A 22,712-nucleotide genomic window follows, 5' to 3' on the forward strand; every position below is an offset into this window, starting at 1 on the left:
GAGTGAAAAATATGAATGTACCTCAGTAAAGTACAGATACATGAGTAAATGTACTTTGTTCCATCCCACCACTGTAATGCACCATGTCACAAAGCAAAAGGCGCCTGTCATGTTCTATAAACACGACAGCAGTCAGTCAGTTCACTGCTCTCCAGGGACACGACATCCAGAAGAAAACCTTTGTAGCAGAACAACAAGAGTGCAGCTGACAAATCTGCAGAACTGAAGCAATGCAGCCGTGTTGTGACGAGCCTTTCTGACGGTAGATTGACCTCACCTGGTCTGACTGCACTATATAAGCTGCTGGAACTCAGCCAGTCTCCCTCTCCCTCGTGGCTGCCACAGTGTTTTATTCCTACTTTTAAATCCTTCCTATCTTTAGCTAGAATTCATGTAGTCTTCCCTACTTTGTCCAGCCTTGAGCCTTGTGAAGAAGAAGGTTCTGACATTTTGTGTAATTAATGACGTTAAGAGCTGAGGTTTTCATGAAAGCAGAATTAGACCCTGTAGACTACAGGAGCTTTTTTTACCTCACAGCAACATCTCACCAAATAACTGAAAAAGCAGACAAACAATGATTTATGTTTACAATTAAAAATAACCCAAACAGTTGTAACTGGGGCAGAAAATAGTGACTTCATTTAGATCCTATTGTGAAGGAATTGTTGACCATCCTCACACATTACATCTGTACTCCATTAGGAGAATAGAGCCTGTCACATTCCACACACACTCCCTTCTCTCTCTAAGCAGTACTAGATAAAGGGCCAACCAGTAGTATATTGTAGCTCATGGACTTTCATATCTAATTTAGATGCCCCAGACGGAGAGAGGCACTACCAACTCTTTTTTTCATCAGTAGCAAGACGTAAGGACACAGTGTTATTTAGGAATGCATGCTTAACTGTCCAATAGGATGTGAACACCTACATGTTACTTAGCGGGTGACCGCAATTCTAGCCATTCAGGGTTGTGCTGTTAGAATGAGTGATGCAAGTAGAGGAAGATATACAGGGATGCTGTGGGAGACATCTTCAGACTTGGGGGTGACAATTGCTCATGTTTCTCTGTTAGCGTTTGGATATTGTTCCACCTTCTCGTCTCCTTGATGCATCAAGTCTTAATGAATCTTCTGCATAAGACATCCACTGCTGCCTGAGTCCTCCTTCACCAGCTCCCAGAAAACTTCAATCACACCATCACAAAGAGCAACACGCTGAGTGAGAAATTATGTTTTCAGGGACTTACACCCCATTAATATAAAATATAAATGTAGATACGACCCTAAAGTAAATCACCTGTGGGTGGTAAAAAATAATCCATCTTCACTAGTGTCTGTACATGTCTCAGCCACAGGGAGGCGACAGTGCAGCATGATTGTTAGTCCCAGTGATATGTTTCATAACTCACCCTTTACCCTCTGCACTTACTCAACAACAACTTTTATCATGAAAATATAAACCCATCTCTGTCACTCTATTATACATATATACACACACATATGTTTTACAGTCAGACAGTTTGAATGCAGATAAATCACAACAGCAGGAAGGAGACAGTGGAGACGGATCAGCTGGGGAATCCTGCTCCGTTTGCTCCGTCTTCTTCCGTCAGGGCTCATCGTGCAGAAAGCATCATAACAAACTCTGCAGAGGGAGACAGAGACAGCAGCAGATACACTGATAAGCACTAATGACACTCTAATAATATCGTAGGACAGCACAGGATGCAGCCACATTATTGTCAGGCCTCGTGACGCAGAAGAGGAATCAAACACAGCTTGTGATTTGATGTAATGGTGGAGGTATGAAAAGGAGAACATTTAAATTATGTGTCAGTTTTGTTTTGACTTGTTTCATGCACATGGATTCAACCCATTTTGAGATTTCAGAGGTCAGCCACTCTGAAGAGCTGACTGCAGGGTTCCTTTTGACTCCTGTAAATCTGTAATGCTTTGATTACTGCTTGTTTCAGCTTGATGATGGCATTGTCATGGATTTACTTGTCAATCCGAACAGGTAATGATGCGTCCTGTTGATGAAACCCATGCACAGAAACAGTTTGAGGCCAGTTGTCACTAAATCTTTCCAATCAATCACGTGTTCCCTTTTCTTGTTGTGCTCCTGGGGCGCTTGGCTCTGAAAGACCAAGGTGTGAATCCATCGATTCACCGAGCACCGCGGCCTAATTCCAGATTAACCCACTAACATTATCTCTGGAGGTGCTCCTCTAACCGTTTTTCTATAAAAAGAAGCAGCCCTGTCCTCGTCGGCTGACCTGCCACTGGGAGGTTTTGTCACCGCTCTAGTTCCTGCTTGATTGCCAGGTGCCTTGTAGGTTATTCTGCACATGTGGCTGAAACTGGACAGACGCAACCAAGCGCTGCCCTGGGGGCTAATTGATGACAATGAGGAGCACTTGGTTATCGATCCCCTCTGAGACTGACACGCTGATCATATGTTTATAATAATTGCAATTGACTGGGCCGCTGAGATGAGACAAACAGGATAACACCTCTAAGCCGGGTTTGCTGAAGCCTGTAATCTCACTGACATCCATGTGGTGTTGATGGCGCCTGCACACCGGCATCTAAGGGGGAAGTGTGTTTGATTTTGCACCATTGTATTACTTATTGTGAGGAGACACGTGGCAATGTGATTTCTGCAAAGTCTGTGAACCCAGTGTGTGTGTGTGTGTGTGTGTGTGTGTGTGTAATGTGACAGGTGTCCAGGCATATGTATTGATTGGCTTAATGCACTGCTGATTAGATTGGATTGGCCCGTCTGATCCGCCCACCTTGACTCAACCTCCTCTCTCATCTGACCCTCTGCCTGACTCATGTTTTACTCATTTTCTCCTCCCGATCTCGTTCCTCATCAATTCCTTCTCTGACCTCTCTGCTCTTCTCCTCCTCTGGGTCTCTCTCTCCTCTCCTACACGGCTGTTTTCAAACCTTTGTTGTCCCCTTGGCTTAAAACTCTACTTGTTCTCAATGCCAGTGGAAACTGGATGTTACCCTATGGTACTGGATGCTGTTAAATACCCCCATTGATCTTTATTATTTGTTGGTTTATTTGATAGTAGGATAATGTAAAAATGGATTTCCGTTAAACTTGGTGGAGAGATGGGACCTGGGTCTGGGAACAATCCATCACATTGTGGTCCAGATGCAGATTAAGGGATCCAGGATTTTTGAATGTCAAATTAATAATTTAGGTTAATATACCACTTCCTTTTACATTTCTATTATTAGAACTAGAATATGTGTATGATTGTTTGGCCTTGGTGGAGCGATGTGTTCGACTGAGTGTAAAATACGTCAAACTAGGTTGGTATTTCTTCAATGTTATTTTCATATATTTAAATTACCCATTTTTTGAAGGCCTTGGTTGGATTTTTGCAAATTTCCAGTCTTATATCAAATATCCTCATTGAAAAATATAGGTTCCGAACCGAATAAACCAGTTTATTTAAAGGAGACATATTATACTCACATTCAGCCTCATGATTTTGATTAGTGTTATTACTTGAAACTGTTGACATGCTCTGGGAACACATCACTCCCCTCGAACTGTCCATTGCTGCTGTGTCTCCTTTCAGCCTCTGTCTGAAACGTTTGGTTTTAGCTCCTGTGTCTTTAAAGCCTCTTCTCTTTATAAAGCCCAGTTTGCTCGGATTGGTCAACTCCAGCATGTGTAAGAAATGTCGGCCTGTCACTTTAACTTTGTTTAGGGGGCGTGCCAGACTAGCCGCTGGACGTGCATTATGCAAAGTTACATAATATCCAAATGTGCACATTTCCCTGGAAGTATCGACTGGACAACTGACGAGACGCTTCAGGAACAGAGACATCACAGACTTAAACCTTTTTTTTGCAGACTTTGCACATATAAAAGACAAACAGACCAGAGGACAGAGAAAAACTGAAAAAGCATCTTATATCTCCATTAATGAAACATTTAATTGCCCACTCCTTCCACAGAGTCTACCCCCCCCGACACGTTTCCGACCCCAGGTCCCAAACTACTCACCATCAAAGTCAATGTTGCCGTCTTTGTTGAGGTCAATGTCGCCGAGGATCTCTTCCAGCTCACCTTTCTTCAGCTTCTCCCCCAGCAGGGTCTTCATGCCCTCCTTCAGCTCGTCACACGTGATCTTTCCGTCGCCATCACAGTCAAACTGCAATGTGTCGGGAGCAAGGGGGGGGGGGGGGGGGGGGGGGGGGGGGGGATCAAAGGTGAAGAAAATTATACGTGACACAAGGACAATACAATGTCTTCGGATCAATACGGAGCGGACACTCTGAATTCAGGATGATTGAGGCGAAAGAATGTTGGAGATGGAAAAAAAAGAGGGAGAGAAGGGAGGAGACAACAGAACACTTCAAACTCAAAGTAGTTTCACATTTATACAGTGTAGTTAACATGTTTGCACAAGGAAGCTGGAAGTCTGAAAACAGCTTGAGTCTGCAGATAGGCCCTCACAGCGTGTTAGTGCTGAAGGGGAAGACTCTTGAAGTGACTGTGGGGCTGAGATGAGAAATATGTTTTTTTTTGATCAGCTCTGAAGTTTCTCATCATAAGTAGTGGAGTTATCTGTGATTCATTATTCCTTATGTAAGAATCCAAACACCAGAGTAGGTGAATTTCTGGCCTTTCACAGCATCACACAGGAAATGATGATGACGCATGTGTGAAGGACAAACTAGATTCTGAAAAGAGAGACCAACCTTTAAAAAAGTCTTTATGCAGGTTAATGGTTCTTTTTGTATTTTGCTTTAATACATTCATCAGGTCGTCAAGTTCAGAGAGAGATTAGTGGTGATTACAGAGGTGACTGTAACACAAGTGCAGCACAGGATTAGACATAATTAGCTTTAGAGCTCCAACCAGTGGAATGTTCAGTTAAGTTTAGTTTAGTTCAGAGGCCATGCACAAACACTGTAGTTAAAGATGTACTAAATGACAGCTCTCAAGCTCTCAAGTGTCTCAATCGCTGCCTGCTGGCTCGTTACAGTTTAGGCCATGAACCCCACCTCCTGTATGTTAGTGGATGGGACACGGACCAAACTGAAAAGTCATGTCAAATGCATTTTTCACAAAGATGGTTTCTGTCATTGAAGGTAGGAATTATCCCACTGATGTTTGTCCAATTGTTTATTTTTCAAGTAAGTTTGGTTTTAGTTAGTTATTTGCTGATCAGACTTGTGATTGGTTGAGCGTGTATCAATGGGACCTCCATCTAGAGTGGCTCCATCCCTTAATCGCTATTGTGCAGACTCTGGCTCACACTGAGCAAAATGGCACTGTTTGTATCTGCGATATTTTAACTTCATTTCTGGATATTGGGAGAAAGTGGAGAGGCGTCGTTAGATTTCTTTTACGGTCTGTTCATGCACATCTAAACTGTTTGGCCAGAGTTAGCTTTATAGCTAATTAGCATCTGCAAACCCTGGGGGAGGAAAATATAAAAGACAATATGGTGCAATAAAATTATACAACAATTAAATTATCAACTGTTGATTGTGTGATGGTTGAAAATTGTGGTTGATGTACATTGTGCATGCTATAACTGATACAAGAAAAAAAGTAATTTCAATATCTGCAATAGCTCTTATGATAAAAATAACTTCACTTGCGCACCTGAGGTCCAAATCCACACATCCTGCTTTTCATGGGAGCTGAAAAATTGTCAAACTAAATGCACAAAGTTGTAACATAGATCAAATAATGTGCACTCGATTGTGTTTTGAGGTGATCATTAGGAAAAGTCTTTTGTTTGTGGCAGCCATTGAAAACCTATCATGCTGTAATGTGTTAAATAAGTGAGCCCAGGTGTGTGAAGCCAAAGCTTATAAATAACATCATCACCACAGTTGTTTAGAGAAAGCACACCCGGGCCCGGCTCTGGGGAATAATCAAATCACTTCGTGTACCTGCCTCTGTACTGACGTCAAAGAGAGAAACTCAATAGATAATTCCTCCAAACCAATGAGGCAACACACAATTTCATAGAAAGTGGACACAGCCAATGAGCAGAACATTTAAAAGTAGTATATAAATGTCGACTCTTTAGCTTGCAGGAAGCAGCCTAAATAAAACCCTCATCAATATTAAACCTTTAACCCTGTTAAAACTTTTCTTTTGCATTTTTTCTTAGCAAGCTTTCCTCCCTCAGACTTGTTTACAAGTAAGGGCCATACACTTGTGGCATCCTCAGAGGAAAGGCCCTGTAGCACACTTCAAAGTCCTGTCATGGCACCAGGCCGCAGCCTCCTCACTTGAAGTTAGAGTTTTTGTAGCTGGGGACCTGGTACCTGTTTGAAGGCACAGCGCAGCTCCTTCATTCCGACCATGTGAGCCGTCTCGGCCAACATCCTTGGGCCCATCAGCGAGCAGAAGTCATCAAAGTCCACGTGTCCTCCCCCTGCAGGAAGACACACAAGTGGATGCTGACGCACTCTGTGTTTGCAGTCTGTCCACATGCAGTAGACATGGTACAACATTAACATTAAGAAAGTGTTCACTCTCTCTGTGTGGAGTCTCCTAGGAAAAGATCTGGCTCTCTGACAGCTGAATACTCCACTGTGCTCCCCTGCAAGCTCACTAGCCTAGTGAATTAAACAGGGCAGATTTTGCTCTATGCGCTATAAAACCTGAGCTTTTTCTCTGCAAACTGTCTCCTGCTGTGGAAACTATGGTTATTAGAGCACAGACATTGAACCAAAACAATTGATTTGTGGCTTTAAAACTAAAACAGTTCTGCAGAGCTGATAGGAAATTACTTTTGATTTGAGCCACTGTAAATAAAACTGAGAATATTTATTTGAACAACGTTTAGAGCAGCTTCTTAGAGCAGCTGTGAATGAAACAAACTATCAATGTTAGTTCATATTCAGCCTCTCTCTTCCACCTCATTACACATTGGAACGTTTGAAACCTAAGTAAAAGTAAAAGTATTCAGAGCAAGTGGAAGTACTCGTTAGGAAGAATGGTTGTGTTGTAAATAACTCTTTGAATAAAATAACCTGTAAGCTTCAAATTCCTTGCCTTCACATTTCAGTCAATAAGAGGATCATACATTTCAGCACACTGAGGTAATCAGAGAGAAATAAACTATTTCAGTTACATACATCGTTGAGGCTCCTATTACTCAGTGTTAGATATGTATACGTATTCGTGCACGTCCTCTGACGGTCTGTGGATATGGTCAAACAGACGAAATGGAGCATTACCACTGGAAAGCATTGGGATTAGTTCAAGCAAGACGACCATAAGACACAAAGAAGAAAATCCAACATGAAAGAGCTTTTTGAGGAGAGACTTTGCAGTTTGTTTAGAAACCACAGGTGTTTATATGATGCTTGTCTTCTTTCTAAAGAAGTTCATTATCACAACCTCCTCCACCATTGCTATGTTTGTTGTTGTCAGAAAATCTTTACTCTGTGCTGCCCCCTAGTGGATGTATTGATTATCCACCACGGCAGGACACATAGACGTGACAGTGACGGTTACATCGCTTGAAGCTGACTTATCTCTTTACATCATAAGGGCAGCATATATATTAAGTAAAATTACACTCTCTAATTAAAAGTATGGAGTTGAAGGTATAACCCTTGGAATGTGGAAATATGGAAACAGTACCTGAAAACTCTGATTTTTCTTGACTCAATTCTTACGTATAAAAAGTTTCTGAATGTCCTCAGTGCCTGAAGCTACAATGTGTGTTCACTGTGCTTCCTTTAACCCAGTCAGAAGCAGTTGTGTTATGTTTGATCGCCATGGTAATTATCAAAACAGACTGATACAATGGGAAGGCTCATGTTATTAGTTTGACAAAAGGCTGGCTTATTTGATTCTGTGTACACCAATAAGCTGGGTCTGTTTTCATTATCTGGGCCTCGGTGGATGAGAAAGACGACGCAGTAGTCATGTGGCTCAATAAACGTAATCAGTACTCTGAGAATCAGGACTCTTGAGAATGAGAATCAAACTGTGGCCAACTCTGCTGAAATTAATGACTTAAACCATCATCTAGTTACAATGGCAGCTGAATCATTCTGAAATAAGAGGTTCTGTTCTGAAGGATTTTCATACTTGACTCGAGTTAAGGTATATATGGTTTATTTTGGCTGAAAGGCTTTATCCTTGTGGAGCAGTGGTCTGTGGGGGATTCCTGACAACTCCTTGAAGAATTTCTGTGCCTTAAGTGGGTCACTTCATAATCACGGAGAAGAGAAATTCTCCCAAAAGTCTGAGCAGATTATTATTATTTCCTAATTGAAAGTGTGATGCTGGTTATGGAATGAAAGTCGGAATTTCATGGTATTAATGGCTCTATGGGGATTACACCAGAGAGATTAAGAAAGGAGTATCTAAAGCCCATGACACCTTATTGGTCAAATTAAGGCATCAGTGAACAGATAAATAATTCATATTTCACATGAGCATAAAAATAGCATCAATTATGAATTGTACTTATAACTAACAATTCTCTTATAGTTTCCCTTTAAGTGTTTGAAGCACCACATGTTTGGCAAAGAAGGGTCTCTCAATCAGAACAATAACAAAAGTTGTGAAGCAGCGTGGGATCGTGGGAGTTGTCAGGCACAAATCCTGTTTAAGTTTTATTTACGTTACGAAGCAAATGGCAATGACTAGTCAAGATCCATTATGTGTGACCATTACAAACAAAACAACGTTTTATAGCTGCAACATTACATCAAGTGGTAAAATCACAATGAGACATGTTGGGGATTTTCGGGGATTTTTGTTTGGGACAATAATTGCTTGTGCTCTGTCCCACTTTTGCTCTGCTGCTCGTCAGATGCAGACGTTAACGATTCGTTCACGTGATGTCAACACAGCAACGGCTCTCGCTTGTCGTCATCGTGACCGTCTAATCAGAAGATTATTTACACCTGGGACAGCGGGTGGATGTAATTAAGCAGCTGCTGGGACAGGAAGCAGCTGCACGCCGCTCCTCCAGGATCAGAGCTGAGAGAAACTCACCGGCTCTACCCATTGGGATGTTACTGCGTTCTGGCCAAACTACTCTGTGGAGCCAGAGTCCAATATTTTCCTCATTATCAGTTTTACTGTCTAGGGCTTCAATGCTAGGTTACAAGTGTACGTGTGAATGAACTGAGCCTGTTTTTAGAGAGCAGGCACATACACGTTTGCACATCTCTGAGATAATAAATACAGGCTGATTATTATGAAAACGAAGGTAAACACCATCATTTTGAAGAAGAGAAAGTCCAGACCCAAGAAAACTTTGTCCTCCTTAAACCTCCCCATGATCATTTGCAGCAGTCACTTCATAGCACCGTCCAAACCACATCAAACCTTCACCCTAACCATAACTCAAAACTTTTGGAACATTAACTTTAACTTTCTTCCTTCATGGCTGCAGCTGGATGGAGTTTTCTCTATACAGACCAAGGTGACATTTACAAAAATATTGTTGTAGGGCGATATTAAAGAAAAAAAAAAAGATTTCAAGAATAATGTAACATTGAGCGAATAAAGTTATTGAGAAAACGTCATTATATTATGAGAATAAAGTAATTTATCAAGAAAAAATTCCACTCCTGGATTCAACATCTTGTTTCTTGAGAAAATGCGAAACCCCTTTTGAATAGCACACAACAATCTGCAGCTCGTGTACGGCACTCTGCAGTTTGAATGTAAATGTGACCATCTGCTTGTTGCCTAAAGACAGTCTGTCTTTAGATGCATGTTTAAGATTGACATAAAAAAATAACGACAACAATGGAAACAAACAGAATCTGATCTGTGTGGAGGAATAAGGAGAATGTAACATTCCTGAAATGAACACATGACATTTATGAAGTGTATGGCAAACATAATCTAGCTTGTTACCATTTAGGTTTGACGGATGCTGTTTAATCATCTTGTTGCTCCCTCCTCTGCAATGATTTAATGATGTCAAACTGGAAAATCAGCACCAACAGCTGTTTATCCTGATGAACCGACTCCTAATGTTCACACTAATGATAGAATGCTGATGTTACTGCTTTGTGCAAAGATTTGATCAGCTGTATGAAAGCATGTTCTTCATCTACTCTGGATGACTAATGCTTGTCCAATAAATCACTGCAAAAACAGGGGAAACCATCATGCATCATGCATTCTAAAATAAATAAAATGTTTCCCTTATGACTTCAGATTCTCTTCTCAACGGAGAACAGAGAACATGTGATTCTCAGAGCGTCTTTACTCAAGGACAAAAAGCTTTTGCATTTCGATTGTTAGGACAGAAGCAGTTATTCTCTGTCTCATTTGGTCTGAAATGTGAAGTGTGTTTTAACTTTTGACTGCACCCACAGTCATTCGTGTGTCACAGGTGTGCTCTCCTTCGCCTGTACCAGCAGTGACGTCGAGGTGTGTTATACATGAAGCGAATATCATGGGTCAAAGTTCAGCAACTCCAGACAAATCCACACTCCTTGATTTGTTAAGCAAAAGTTTTTTTTATGCTCCTCACACATTCGAGTATGTGTGACCATGGCCTAATCCTGTTCAAGTGTGACAGACGCACAAGTACAGACCAGTCCTCACATTTCTTCCTTCAAAATAAACAGAGCACTGCTCATGTTGTGCTCATGTACACACCTAATATTGTTGGGATGCAGATACACTGTATATTCATGATTCAGGCTACACTGAGTTAACTCCACTGGACTGCTTCATAGGTGATTCCTCATTAAATGGCTGCATTCACCCAGCACTTTGCAATTTACCTGTGATTAACCTATTCACACACACACCAGAGGCAGTGAACCATGCAAGGTGCTGCTCTGACCATCGGGAGCCATTGAGAGTTCAGCGCCTCGCCCAAGGACAGTTCAACGTGTGGACAAGGAGGAGCTGCGGCGCTAACCGCCATCACCACGATAAGCGGATGACTCGCTTTGCCTCCACTCTCTCAAGATTTGGAATAAAGATATTTCAGGACATCATACTGAGTACCTTAGAGGTTTATGTAAAGTTTTGGCAGAAACTTGCAGGCATGGTCAGAGTTGCAGGTCCTCATCTGACAACATGTAGGTGTTACAGGCACAGGATCTCACAAGTTATATGGCAGAAGTCCAGTGATCAATGAGTCACGATTCAACTTAACTTTAAACACAAACCACACACAGATCTTTATGAGATCATTCAAAAAATACAGCAAAGACAAACACGCCCTGATTGAGAGCACATGCAGACTCACACTCATACACCCGTGCACCTGCAGCACGAGGGTCATTCATCAGGCTGCTAATACGTCTCCTATGTCCCCAACCTCAAAGACAAACATTAGTTCCTCACAGACTCATACAGGAAAGAACGTGCATGAGCACCAGCACACGCATGTTTGTGTTTTACACAGGCAGACACATTACTCACGCCTCACACCTGCTCACCCCAGAAACACCCATCAGTCATGCACATACGCTTTAACCACTGAGGAAGAAATGAAAACCATAACACACACACAGGCGGACAGAGAGATACACACATTTCATTTTGATTTGCTGGATGATCTCGATGAGCTCCATCTCTGTAGGCATGTAGCCCATGGTCCTCATGCAGTCTGCGATGTCTTTGTAATGGATGAAGCCGTCCGCGTCATAGTCAAATTCCTTAAAGGCCTCCTGCAGCTCTGACAGACACACAAACGAATTACAGCAATTGCAGCACAACATAAAGTGGGGCGACGTTTCCCCCCCCCCCTCGAGTCAGACACACACAGCGTGCACAGACACTGATAGCGATGCTTTCAGCAGAATGAACTTATCTGTAAGTTGTTGCCTCCAGCAGACAGAGCTGTGGCCGGCTCTTGAGAACAGTAAGTTAGGTTGTTTTATTTAATTTTGTAGCTGTGAGTCATTGGCAAACAGTATTTCAAGGCAAATCTGAGGCAGTTTAATGTTAACAGTGAGAAATATCAATGCAATTGTTGAAGCTGTGCATCTTTTCACTAGTCATTAATCATGTGCTTGCATCATAATTACACTCACAACATCTTACCATCCAGCTCCTCTGGCATCAGCTCCCTCTCCTGCAGAACAGAGAACAGAGAGACAGTGGAAATGATTACAACACAGCATCAGAGGAAGGGGTGTAAAATCAGGGTGCCTCTAAAACAGCAAATGCTCCTGAGAAATACCCCAGTGATAATCTGTTTTCAACGACCAAATTAGAATAACATGCATATCATGTCAACACCACTGCATGCTGACAGTATCCTCTAATGGGATTTCACCCAGCGACATGTCTTTCTAATTTGCAAAATAACACAATGCCACACACTCCTACGTGCACACTCACATGCACTTCATCTGCAGCATCCTGAGGGAGACGCAGCAGCACAAGCTCAGTGTGTGTGTGTGTCTGCATTCAAACACGTACCTACGCATAGCCGATATGACGGAGCATTTCAAAAACCTCAGATCGTCATGTTCAGACACTAATACACACACAGACACACTCATATGATGAGCATGCAGCCCTATGTGTGACACGTTCAGTATTCTCTTGCCTTGTTTTGACATTTGCTCAGGGTGATCTCTTGCTCCCTCTCTCCTTTTTTCCTCCTTTCCCTCTTTCTCTTCTCTTTTCATGTGTTTTCAGAGAAGTTGAGGCAAAGCCAGGAGTAGGAATAAAATCTCCATTTAGTCAGTTAGCATAATGATAGCGCTAAAGTTAAGTGTGTCGTTTAAGTAGATCGACACTCGGTAGAGCAAATACATCAAAAATGCCCAACAGTCCACTTAAATTTAATCAAGTTGCACCAAATTTCAAACACTCATAAATATCAGTTCCATATCATATATTTCTTTAATCAAGATCCACGAAAGGAAAGTGTTTAAAAAACGTCCAAACTCTCAGTGTTAAAGAAAGTAAAAAGAAATCCTGGCTCCGCAACAAAAATATTTCTTCTCTGACCGATACCTCATCCTTCCAAGTTTAATGGAAATCAGTTGTGTACTGTAATCATGTTTACAATCAAACAAACAAACAAACAGGGTGAAAACATAACCTCCTTGGCGTATCACATGCATCAGTCCTTGAAACAATAATCCACTTAGCATATCAGCAAACATTTACTGACACTCATTTGCATATGTAAAGCTTGTTCATTGAAGTATCATATCCTGAAATGAAACCATTCATTCTTTGAAAGCATTTCAACAACATGTCGTCAGCCAGATGCCTGTTGTTTCATGTTTATGTTGCACTGGCGCCTACAGCGTCTTGACTCTATAGGGCCTGCCAATGATGTCCGGTTCTCCTACAGAAACATCACATCCACAGGGGGAAGCAGGAAATATGCAAACTCCAGTCATCTTGCTATAGAGCAACTGAGCCTGACATATGGAGATATCGCTCAGCATAACTACGCCACGAGCCTGAGGATATCTGCAAGTTCAAAGAAACAAGACTGACATTAAAGCTTATAAAAGCTCTGAATATTGCAAGTGTGCACAACTTTGCTCGTGGGCTTTTCTAATAATACAAATACTGTAAAAACACCAGTGATGGAATTAATTCTGACATTTCACCTGGGTGTATTTCCATTATGTCAGATTTTACCTTTATTCCATGGCATTTCTGGGGTTTTACATGAAATGTTCAAAGTATGCTGCATTGTTAAAGCTTGTGACTGTTAAAATAGTTTGACTGCATCAGCCACTGCCAGCTCTGTGATTAGTCACTTTGCTTCCTGAGCCAAAGGCACTCCCATCAAGATTGTCTTAGAAAAACCATCACTTCCAATAAAGTGTAGCAATGCAGTGCTGAGTGTTATTCTTTTGATCTGCACTTAATATTTTTTACAGAGGAACTATGCTTCTAATTGTCTAAATGTCTGTTTTACTTTATTACTGCTTCTGAGGTCTAAAGTCAGTTGCTCTTTTTTTTGCCGCTGAATGAGAGAGATATTAAAAGTAAATCAGCAGCCGCGAAACTTAAATACAAAGGGAGGTGCAATATTTTTGCTCCTAATACATGTTGGCATTCAGACTGGCTAATACATAAATCATACAAGGTCATCCTGTTCAAGTGCACAATAGCTCCAGGATGAGGAGAGTTTATTTGGAATCTGCTCCGCATGGCAGGCGTTCAAATGATTATTCAGTGTATAATAATGCCAGCAGAGTCGAAACGCATATACAACGCCAGGATGCAATTATGTCAATAGTTTTTCACTGTGTGTCGCCTCAAATACTAAACTGCTCATGATTTATATAAACCTTTTAAATTGTGTAATATGATTTTTGATGCCACAGCACAAAAATAAAATAAACCTCTGTTGGCCGTGACTGCAGCAGCACTGCTGTTTACCCTGCACAGGCTCCTCCAGCCCACAAGGGCATATTTAGATATGAAGGTCAACACATTAATTGGATTTTTTTTCATCCAGAAAGGATTAGACAGCATGCACCACGCAGACTCTCAATTCATGTGTCAGAACGAGCCCATTAACAGTTAATTTCATTCTGTCTGCCTTCACATGGCCCATTGAGCAGCCCACTGCTTTGTAAGCATGATGCATGGGCACATGTGAGAGCTATGTGGATACGCCACACAAATGCATACATTATTGGAGCTGGATTTAAAATGACCACACACACACACACACACACACACACACACTCGTCGTATTTACCTATTGATGGGCACACTCTGCTCATCTGCTGTCTCTCTATCTGATATTCAAATGCACCAATTGTCTTTCTTGGGCCATTTGTCTCTCCCAGCTCCAGTTGGATCTAATGAGCGCTGACAGTGAACCTTGCTACGGGAGTTATTAATACTTGTGTTGAGGCAGGGATTAGGGAATGCTGCAGGACGCTCTCCCTGCTTTTCAGTGTCAGGGAAAAAAAACGAAACAGTGCATGTGTGTCCTGTGGAAACGATGCAGACCCCTGTACCTTCCTACTAGTAAATTCAACCCAAACGACTGTCACGGTAAAACAAAGCAGATCAGTGGTGGCAGCCGGGGTAGTAACTCAGGGACGGATGTGGACGAGGATTTCACAGTTGGTCAAGGTCAACAAGAAACTGTTTCCAGCTCAGGTTGAATGTAATAACTACGTTAGAACAAGGACTGAGCCCTTCTGCACTCAAATTCACCCACATTATGTGATGAAAAGAATATATGTACATATATGCCATATATTGCATGCATGTATATTATATATGTTCTATAGTAAAGTATAAAGACATATATTAAACAAACTATTGCTGTAAAATCTACAAACAAGATTATAAATCGACAGCTGAGGGAATACATACTTTTCTCAGAGTAATGTGTCTGTTCAAACATTAAATTCATTCATTCATGCATCACTATCACTGGCTCATTAATCAGCTGTTTTGACAATCAGCCGACAGGAAGTGAACAATCTCTTATTTTATATTTAGGTTTAATTCGTACATTTTAAGGAAGACAAAATAAGTCCTTGAAAATACCTAATTATTTTTATTTGCCAATATGGGTTCTCCCCCTTGTGACATAATAAAATGTTATACTGTGGTGTTACTAAATATGTACAGTAAATAATGGTTTAAACAGAAATGGGAAAGGTGCCATTGAGCCGGATCGTTTGTTGGCTCGTTTGCAGTTATTCCATATACTCTGATGGCCTGCAGGAATCAGGGATCATGGTATCAGACATGACCAGAGCCAATTTTTACATCAGCCAAGCCGAGCATTAATGGAGGCCAGCTCAGTGTCCGGGCTGTAAATCATGTGTGAAGAGGAGTGACTTCTTTATATCTTTTTGGAGGTAGAGGATGGTGCAGCAACCCCGGCTCCTGATCAGATACTTTCACATTTGAATGAAATGAGGTGTTTAATGATATTGACTCTCACTCTGTGTTGACGTGTTGACGTGTTTTATAGCAGCAGGGCGTTTCAGTCTTAGATCCTCATGGCTCACAGCAAACAGGTTCATCCAGAGCTTACATTTCCAATCGATAGTTACCACCTAGATTCTGCTGAACAAATGGATCCATTGTGCAGCTCGATTCTGTGAAACTTTAAAGTCAATGCAGTGTGACTCCACTCTGTGTGTGCCGGTCTCTTCCCTCTTTTCTTCACAAGCTCAAGGAGAGCATCATGTGGAAAAAGTACATCAAATCATTGTAATCATTGTAACACAACATTGTTGCTGCACTGACCTGTCCAAAGAGTTTATTGAGGTAGGAGATGTAGGCGGCGGCCACTGCTGAGCTGTTGCTGAGGCTCCTTTTACCGCGGCGACGTGACCCCTCCTCGCCAGCGCCCTTACCTTTGGCCGAAGGAGACTGTGACTTTGAGCTGTGAAGTTTGCATGAATGAGTTAAGAGTTGAGCCCTGTAACATCAGTCCTATAATTTCCCTCCCTTAACTCATGTTAGTAAAAAATACACTTAAAGGGACAGTGTGTAGAATTTTGGTGTTTAGGTGTTGAAACTGAATGTTGCAGCTGAACACCCCTCACCTCACCGAAAGGTGTTTAGTTTGTCCAGTCTGGACTAATGTCAAAAACATGGCGGCCTCCGTAGAGTGGGTCCCCTCGATGTAAATATAAAGTATTTAAATATAAAGGACCTTTTCTGTGGTAAAGAAAACTACAATTCATACAATTTAGATGAAATGAACTAGTGAAAACATCATGAGGATTATTAGATTAGATTATATTAGACTCAACTTTATTGTCACTGCACATGTACAAAGCAACGAAATGCAGTAAATGCAGTATTCTACATTAATTTTCTTTCACCTAAATCTTACACACTGGACCTTTAAGAGCCTTTTGGGAGATATTCTTAGAAAGGTGTTACACCATAACCACCCTTGAAATAATTGCCCATCTTGAGCGGGATGATTTAAACATATCAACGGTCCAATCAGATGACGTCCGTGATTACCTCAGTCACCAGAGAACGGATGACAGGAAGTGTTCCTTGAGGACAATTTAGATTTTCTGAGGGGCTTGTTTTTGCCGGTGATGTACCAATCGATGACACTAATTGGGTGCACAGATCTACACAGCCCACTCCCCTCATCCTAATCAATGTTGATTAGAAACAGAGAATGATAATAACCAGAATTTCTTGGAGAGGCTGAGCTGAAGGGCCTTGTTTTTGAATCTCCCAGAAGCAGGTGATCTGCCAGCAGCTGCCGCCGCTGCCCCGCGCCCCGCTCGAGGAGACATGCTAGGAGAAAGAGAAGCTTTAATCAGTTTTAAGTGCACTTAATGTTCCGTGATTAATATGAACACTTCTCTATTTTTACAACCAACAATAAAAATCCTGGACTGTGTGGAGTCTTTGCTGTTAGCGTGGATTGCTAACAGATAGAAGCAAAGAAAGAAAAGTAATGTAAGAGTTTAAAGACTACATTACCCAAAAAATAAAAATAAAAAAATCGGTTCAAAGCCAAATGATAATTTCTGGTATGGTTGTCTTTCCCATTATGAATTTTTCACTGATACGGTACTGTACAAGAAAACACATTTTGGGATGCAAGTCATTCAGACTGATGTTACATGGTTACACATCATTTTAGTTCATGGTGTCACTGACCTGGCTGCTGACGATGGCCGACTATCTGCTCCTCCCTTTGCACCTTTCAATGACATCCTGTGTGGAAGAGACACGGGGAAAAAAAGAGGACAGTCTCCTTTGAAAAAGAAAGTCCATTCATGGTTGACCAAGCTTCATATCTTTGTTACATTGTTTACATGTGATCCAGCTCATTGTGGTTTCACATACATTTTGTATGATTTACATTCGTCCAGTCTTCATCAACTACATCTGCCGTGTCTACCTAAATTTGACATTGATTGGTTTGTGGACGGATGTGCATCTTTCAGCAGAAATAGTGTGTTGCAGGATTTTAGAGGTTTGTCACTGAGCTGCCTGCTGTGGTTGAGACTGACAATGAGAATAAACATAACAATAAAGTGTTGAGACATAAAACCTAAACAATGAGCCTAAAAATGCCAAAACTGTCTGAAGAGCTGAGAGTTTAGTGATGATCATCTGTGAGTGTGTCGGTACAAAACACCCAATTCACATTAAATTAGCTTCATCTTTAAAGATGCATGTTGAAGCACCTTTAACTATTGATTAAAAAAAACAACATATGTCACACATAAATAAAACAAGAAGCTTGAGCACAGGATTCAATTTAAACTATGACTTCTACATCTCCAGGGAGGAAATGTTATCCAACTGCGGGACAGATTACTTTGGACATGAGGACAAACAATGAAATCAAGATGATACACAAAAAATAAGAGTGGGTGGAGAGCTCAAGATAGCCGAGATCAGAGGAGCACAAAGGGAGGAATAGTGCGAAAGATGGGAGTGTGAGACAGAGGAAGATAGAGAAGATGAAGATGACAAAAGAGCGAGTGAACGATAATCGCATGACTTGCAGAGGAGGAGGAGGAGATACATACAATCTGTTTGAGACATGCAGAGCTGCCATTCTGGTTATAAGCCCCTGATGAACGGCGGCTCTCAGCGTTGATGTGTTGCAAACAGAATACCTCACTCCACCATCTCACATGCCATAAACACAGATACTGAAGATCTGCTCCAGCGGCCGCTACTCAGGTTAAACATACACCGCGGCGGCCATAACAAGAAGAGACACAAAGACCAGCCAGTTCGCTAAATTACGTTCGACTGCTTAATGTGCCTCTGCCAAACGAGCTGCATTCCAAACTCCCACTGGGTTGATCGAAACGCACCATGACAGAGGAGTGATTGCTTGTCTGTCACGCTTTCACACAATCAGTGTCCATGTGATACACGGTGGAGGCAACACGCTTAGAGCATGTTAAGGGGTTGGGGCGGAGAAGGAGGAGACATTTTCTACTCCCAACACAAATGCAATTCAAAAATTACAAAGATTGGATGGAATTTATACATGTATTATCTAAGCTGCACTGTAATATAGGCCCATAGTGCAATTATAGTAATAGTTTTTAATTTTAATATACAGTACATGCAGGATATGATGAGTCATACATCATAGCTTTCATATAAACAGAGAGAGAGAGAGATACTTTTGCACAGCTACCCTTATCAGGACTTTGCATTGCATTCCATTCATTATGGACAACCTAACCAAACTTTATGCCTAACGTTAACCCTGACCAATTCATCCCTAATCCAAACCTTAATCTCACTACAATTCATATCTCAGTCCGAACCTCAACCAGGAACTCAGAATTTAATTTAGCCTTATTAGGACGTGGCTTTGGTCCCCATGGGATGTACTGGTCCTGATGAGGTCAGTGTCCTAAAGAGGTAGCACACACAAACACACAGACACACACACACCCACACACACACACACCCACACACCCACATCTCTTCCACTCCCCAAAAGGTTCACGCTGTACATGTGGGTAAAGCACCATATCTGGACTTTCTAAAGAAGCTGTCTCACAATGTTTGCCTGAATAATTGCTCTCATCTTCAGTGAGCACAATCCCATCAGGTTAAACAAACACACACACACACACTGACACGCACGGACACAGACACAGCGCACACACACGATTTACCACACAAGCCAGCATTGAGCAGCATTCTGTGTGTGTGCAGATCTCCTCCCTAAGTGGCCAATTGCTGTCAATCACCGAGCCGACACAAGCAATTTTAGATCCTAATCACGCTAATTGAAGTAATGAAATTGAGGGCCAGTTGGATGTGGGCTAAAACAAACACAGCTAACGCAGCTGATGATGGAGAGCGGCCTGCACTTGAGGGCTGGTGGTGTTGCGGCAACGGTTGAATGGCCCTGGCCCGGGAAGCAAGGGGTTAAACTCTAAATAGGAATTCTAAATATATTTCAGAAGAGCCACTGGAGAGAAGGGCAACACAAAACAGGCAGAAAATAGAAAGCGCTTAGAGAGGTGATTACTCCACCAAGGCTGCACCATTCTTTTAATCTGTTACTTCAACAAGGGCGAAATGAAAAAAACATGTTTTGGTTTTTTTGGATGGATGTGACTGTGTGCATCAGAACATGTGCATTGACACACATTGTCCTGATTTGCTGATAGTGACCATGCTTTCTGGAGAGTACTTCCCTCCTGTCTGGGAATATAAGAGCATTGCACACGGATGAATTGAGCAAAAATATCCAGCGAGACACATTCATGGCCACAGAGATATGGCAGCTCATAGTTGTTATGTAAATTTGGTTCCACTGAATTCAAGAGCTTGGGTCATTTATGACAAATAGGCGACATCTAATAGAGTTTCAACAAGTTCTACAAACTGAATGGAAATACTTATTCTTGTGTAATGTGTCTGTTTAGGTGGAGAAGTGTGGGGCTAATGGTGATAGGTCTGTTTCTGTCACCACAGAGGATGACGTTAAGTTAAAGGACACTTAGTCCATACATCAAGTGTCACTCATTGATTTGTGAGCTGCTGTTCTGAAGTGTTGTTTGACGGATGGACAACCTGAAAACAGGCAACAACCACCAAGCAAACTGACAGAGCTAAAAACATAATGTCAAGAACCTCTTCAGCAGATCTAATTCATCAAGAGGGTACTTTAGCATTGGACTAAAATGGTTGAACACACAGTTGGACAGAAAAAGTCAAAGTTGACCCTTCTGTTGCACAACATTCTTCTTACTTTCCTATTTTACCAAGCAGAGAGGAGGAGTGGGGAGAAGATTTCTGGTTAAATCAGTTCTTTCTAACTTCAATGCTGCCTCATGTCACATTTTGTGGGGTTTCATTAAACTTTATTCACATGTGCAGTGGCACTCATTAACATCTGTAAACATCTGTAATATGCTCCCTTGAAAGACGGCACGTTATCCCTATAACTCGAATTCCGCTTAATGTCACTGCGATTTGTTGAGTGGCTGCAGAGAGAGACCTTTATAATTAACAGACAAACAAACAAATCCTGGTTACATGAGAAAAACAGAGCAAAGTCACGGACAGAAAGATGATCTGCTCAGATTGGGGATGAGTTCAGCTTCCAGCCCCCCCCCCCCCCCCCCCCCCCCCCCCCTTCCCCTTCCTCCTCTGTGTTTTTGAAATATCTTTGTCTTCACCCACAGACCAGTCAGAAGACAATCAATCCCTGAGGAACAAAACCAGCCCAGTGACTGATCCATAAACAGCCGATGGTAATGCAATTGGATCTGGCACTCCATCTTATCTTCACCTATCTTAACACCTCTCCACCACATCCTCCCCAACCCACCAGCCATCCCCCCCAGCACTGATTTTGTGTCACAGCTCTGAAATGGGACTGTCGCCTCTGGTATAACTGCGGATAGGGAAGAACAGAGGGAGAGAATGAGATTTTTTTCTCTCTCTCTCTCTCATTCACGGACATCTTGTTCTGTCTGTTCATTTGTGAGAAATCAACTTTTTCTTGCTTTGTATAATTCTAGTCTAATTACAACCTCTTCCCGGTTGCACATTTCTGCAGGGCAGCCTGATAATCACACTCTCAGGCTGCTTTCAATATGTCTGTTGTTGCGTTTGCACTGCAACAGGAGTGCAAATATTGAAGCAAAACAAATGCAAACAGTGGGCCGACCATCTGTTGGCTCGTACAACACTTGAGCTCCAGACATATCATGAAACTGAAAATTCTCCTGAAGTTGTCCAAAGGTACGTGAGAATATAACAGGAATATGTCCAGAGAATTCACAGAATGAGTGAGTGAGCATGTTGACGAAGTTTCTAACACGTGACAGAAAACACAACACCAAGAAAAAGGAACATCTCAGGATGAAAAGAAGTTCCATTCATGTAGAAGACGCTGAAGAAAGACAAGGTCAACTCGGAAAGACAACAAGATTTGTGAGATTTTGGTGATGAGAGCTGATGCCGGTGTTGATGCGCTGTTTACAAAAACCCTTGATTTCCACATTGGAATTTATACGTCATGTCTTGCCTCCAGCAGGCTCTACCCAGAAGCCACCCCTCACCTGAATGTTCCAGAGGTTTTCCTGTTGTTATTACCGTGTCTGACCTAAACCATCTCCTGCTGCGTGTTTAATAACTGAAAGTCCACAAAATGTCTGCACAACAGGGTCCGGACATGTCTGAAAAACAGAGTGATAGTGTTCCGCCTCAAATATACAATTTTCAAGACCTGTTGACTACAAATGAATCAAATATCTGATTCCAGTTTGTTTTGAATTATTAAACATTTCAGAAAAATATTCATTATAAATCATTAGTGCAGCAAAATACACTGATACACAATCCTACCTTCTTCAGCCACCAGAAGAAAGGGAAGAAATTGATTTTGATTCTGTTTTTTCTATTATATCAGATTGTTTATCTTGTTTGTCTTGGATGACAGATGCGAATGAGGCATATCTCGTATGAAGCCTTAACCCAACCTGAGGATTATATAATGAAAGGTGATTATCCAGCTAAATATGTCTGGATTAGAGCTATAGCTGCGGCTGTCTCTGTCCTCCAGAACAAAAAGGGCAATGGTATTGTCTTAGTGCAGATATGTTGTGGGGGAATCAATTCATATTTCATATCGAGCTGTTTTTGGTTTGAGCGACTTTGCATTCAAGATGTGAAATCATTATTGAACAGCTGCAGGATCCATCAATGACAAACTCTGTCAAACCAACCTGGGTTTATTTAAAAGTCAGTTTATATTTCAAAGAAGAGAAGAAATGTTGAGCTCAGACA

The 22,712-nt window shown here is 41.7% G+C and overlaps 1 protein-coding gene across 2 annotated transcripts; it reads right to left on the minus strand.

The window, feature by feature from the left end:
• Positions 1-1,423: 1,423 nt before the first annotated feature.
• cabp4 (calcium binding protein 4) lies at positions 1,424-22,405 on the minus strand. Of its 2 annotated transcripts, XM_069530752.1 has the most exons (10): positions 22,272-22,405; positions 21,986-22,102; positions 17,586-17,642; positions 17,106-17,216; positions 16,197-16,335; positions 12,039-12,069; positions 11,527-11,670; positions 6,317-6,426; positions 4,032-4,179; positions 1,424-1,646 (listed from the first exon to the last, which is right to left on the minus strand). In XM_069530752.1, exons 3-10 carry the CDS (start codon positions 17,639-17,641, stop codon positions 1,618-1,620), a joined length of 768 nt encoding a protein of 255 aa, XP_069386853.1. In that variant the 5' UTR covers position 17,642; positions 21,986-22,102; positions 22,272-22,405; the 3' UTR covers positions 1,424-1,617. The 2 variants fall into 2 exon arrangements, with proteins under 2 accessions (XP_069386853.1, XP_019955912.1); XM_020100353.2 differs by lacking the exon at positions 21,986-22,102.
• Between the last annotated feature and the right edge of the window lie 307 nt (positions 22,406-22,712).

The sequence above is a fragment of the Paralichthys olivaceus genome, chromosome 8, assembly GCF_024713975.1.
Source record: "Paralichthys olivaceus isolate ysfri-2021 chromosome 8, ASM2471397v2, whole genome shotgun sequence".
NCBI lineage: Eukaryota > Metazoa > Chordata > Actinopteri > Pleuronectiformes > Paralichthyidae > Paralichthys > Paralichthys olivaceus.

Coding starts and splice junctions, on each gene's coding strand:
- cabp4 (XM_020100353.2), bottom strand. CDS start 17,641: ATGTCATTGAAAGGTGCAAAGGGAGGAGCAGATAGTCGGCCATCGTCA. Junction 12,070..16,196: donor TCAATAAACTCTTTGGACAG/GTCAGTGCAGCA, acceptor TCTGTTCTGCAG/GAGAGGGAGCTGATGCCAGA. Junction 4,180..6,316: donor TGCGCTGTGCCTTCAAACAG/GTACCAGGTCCC, acceptor GACACATTGCAG/TTTGACTGTGATGGCGACGG.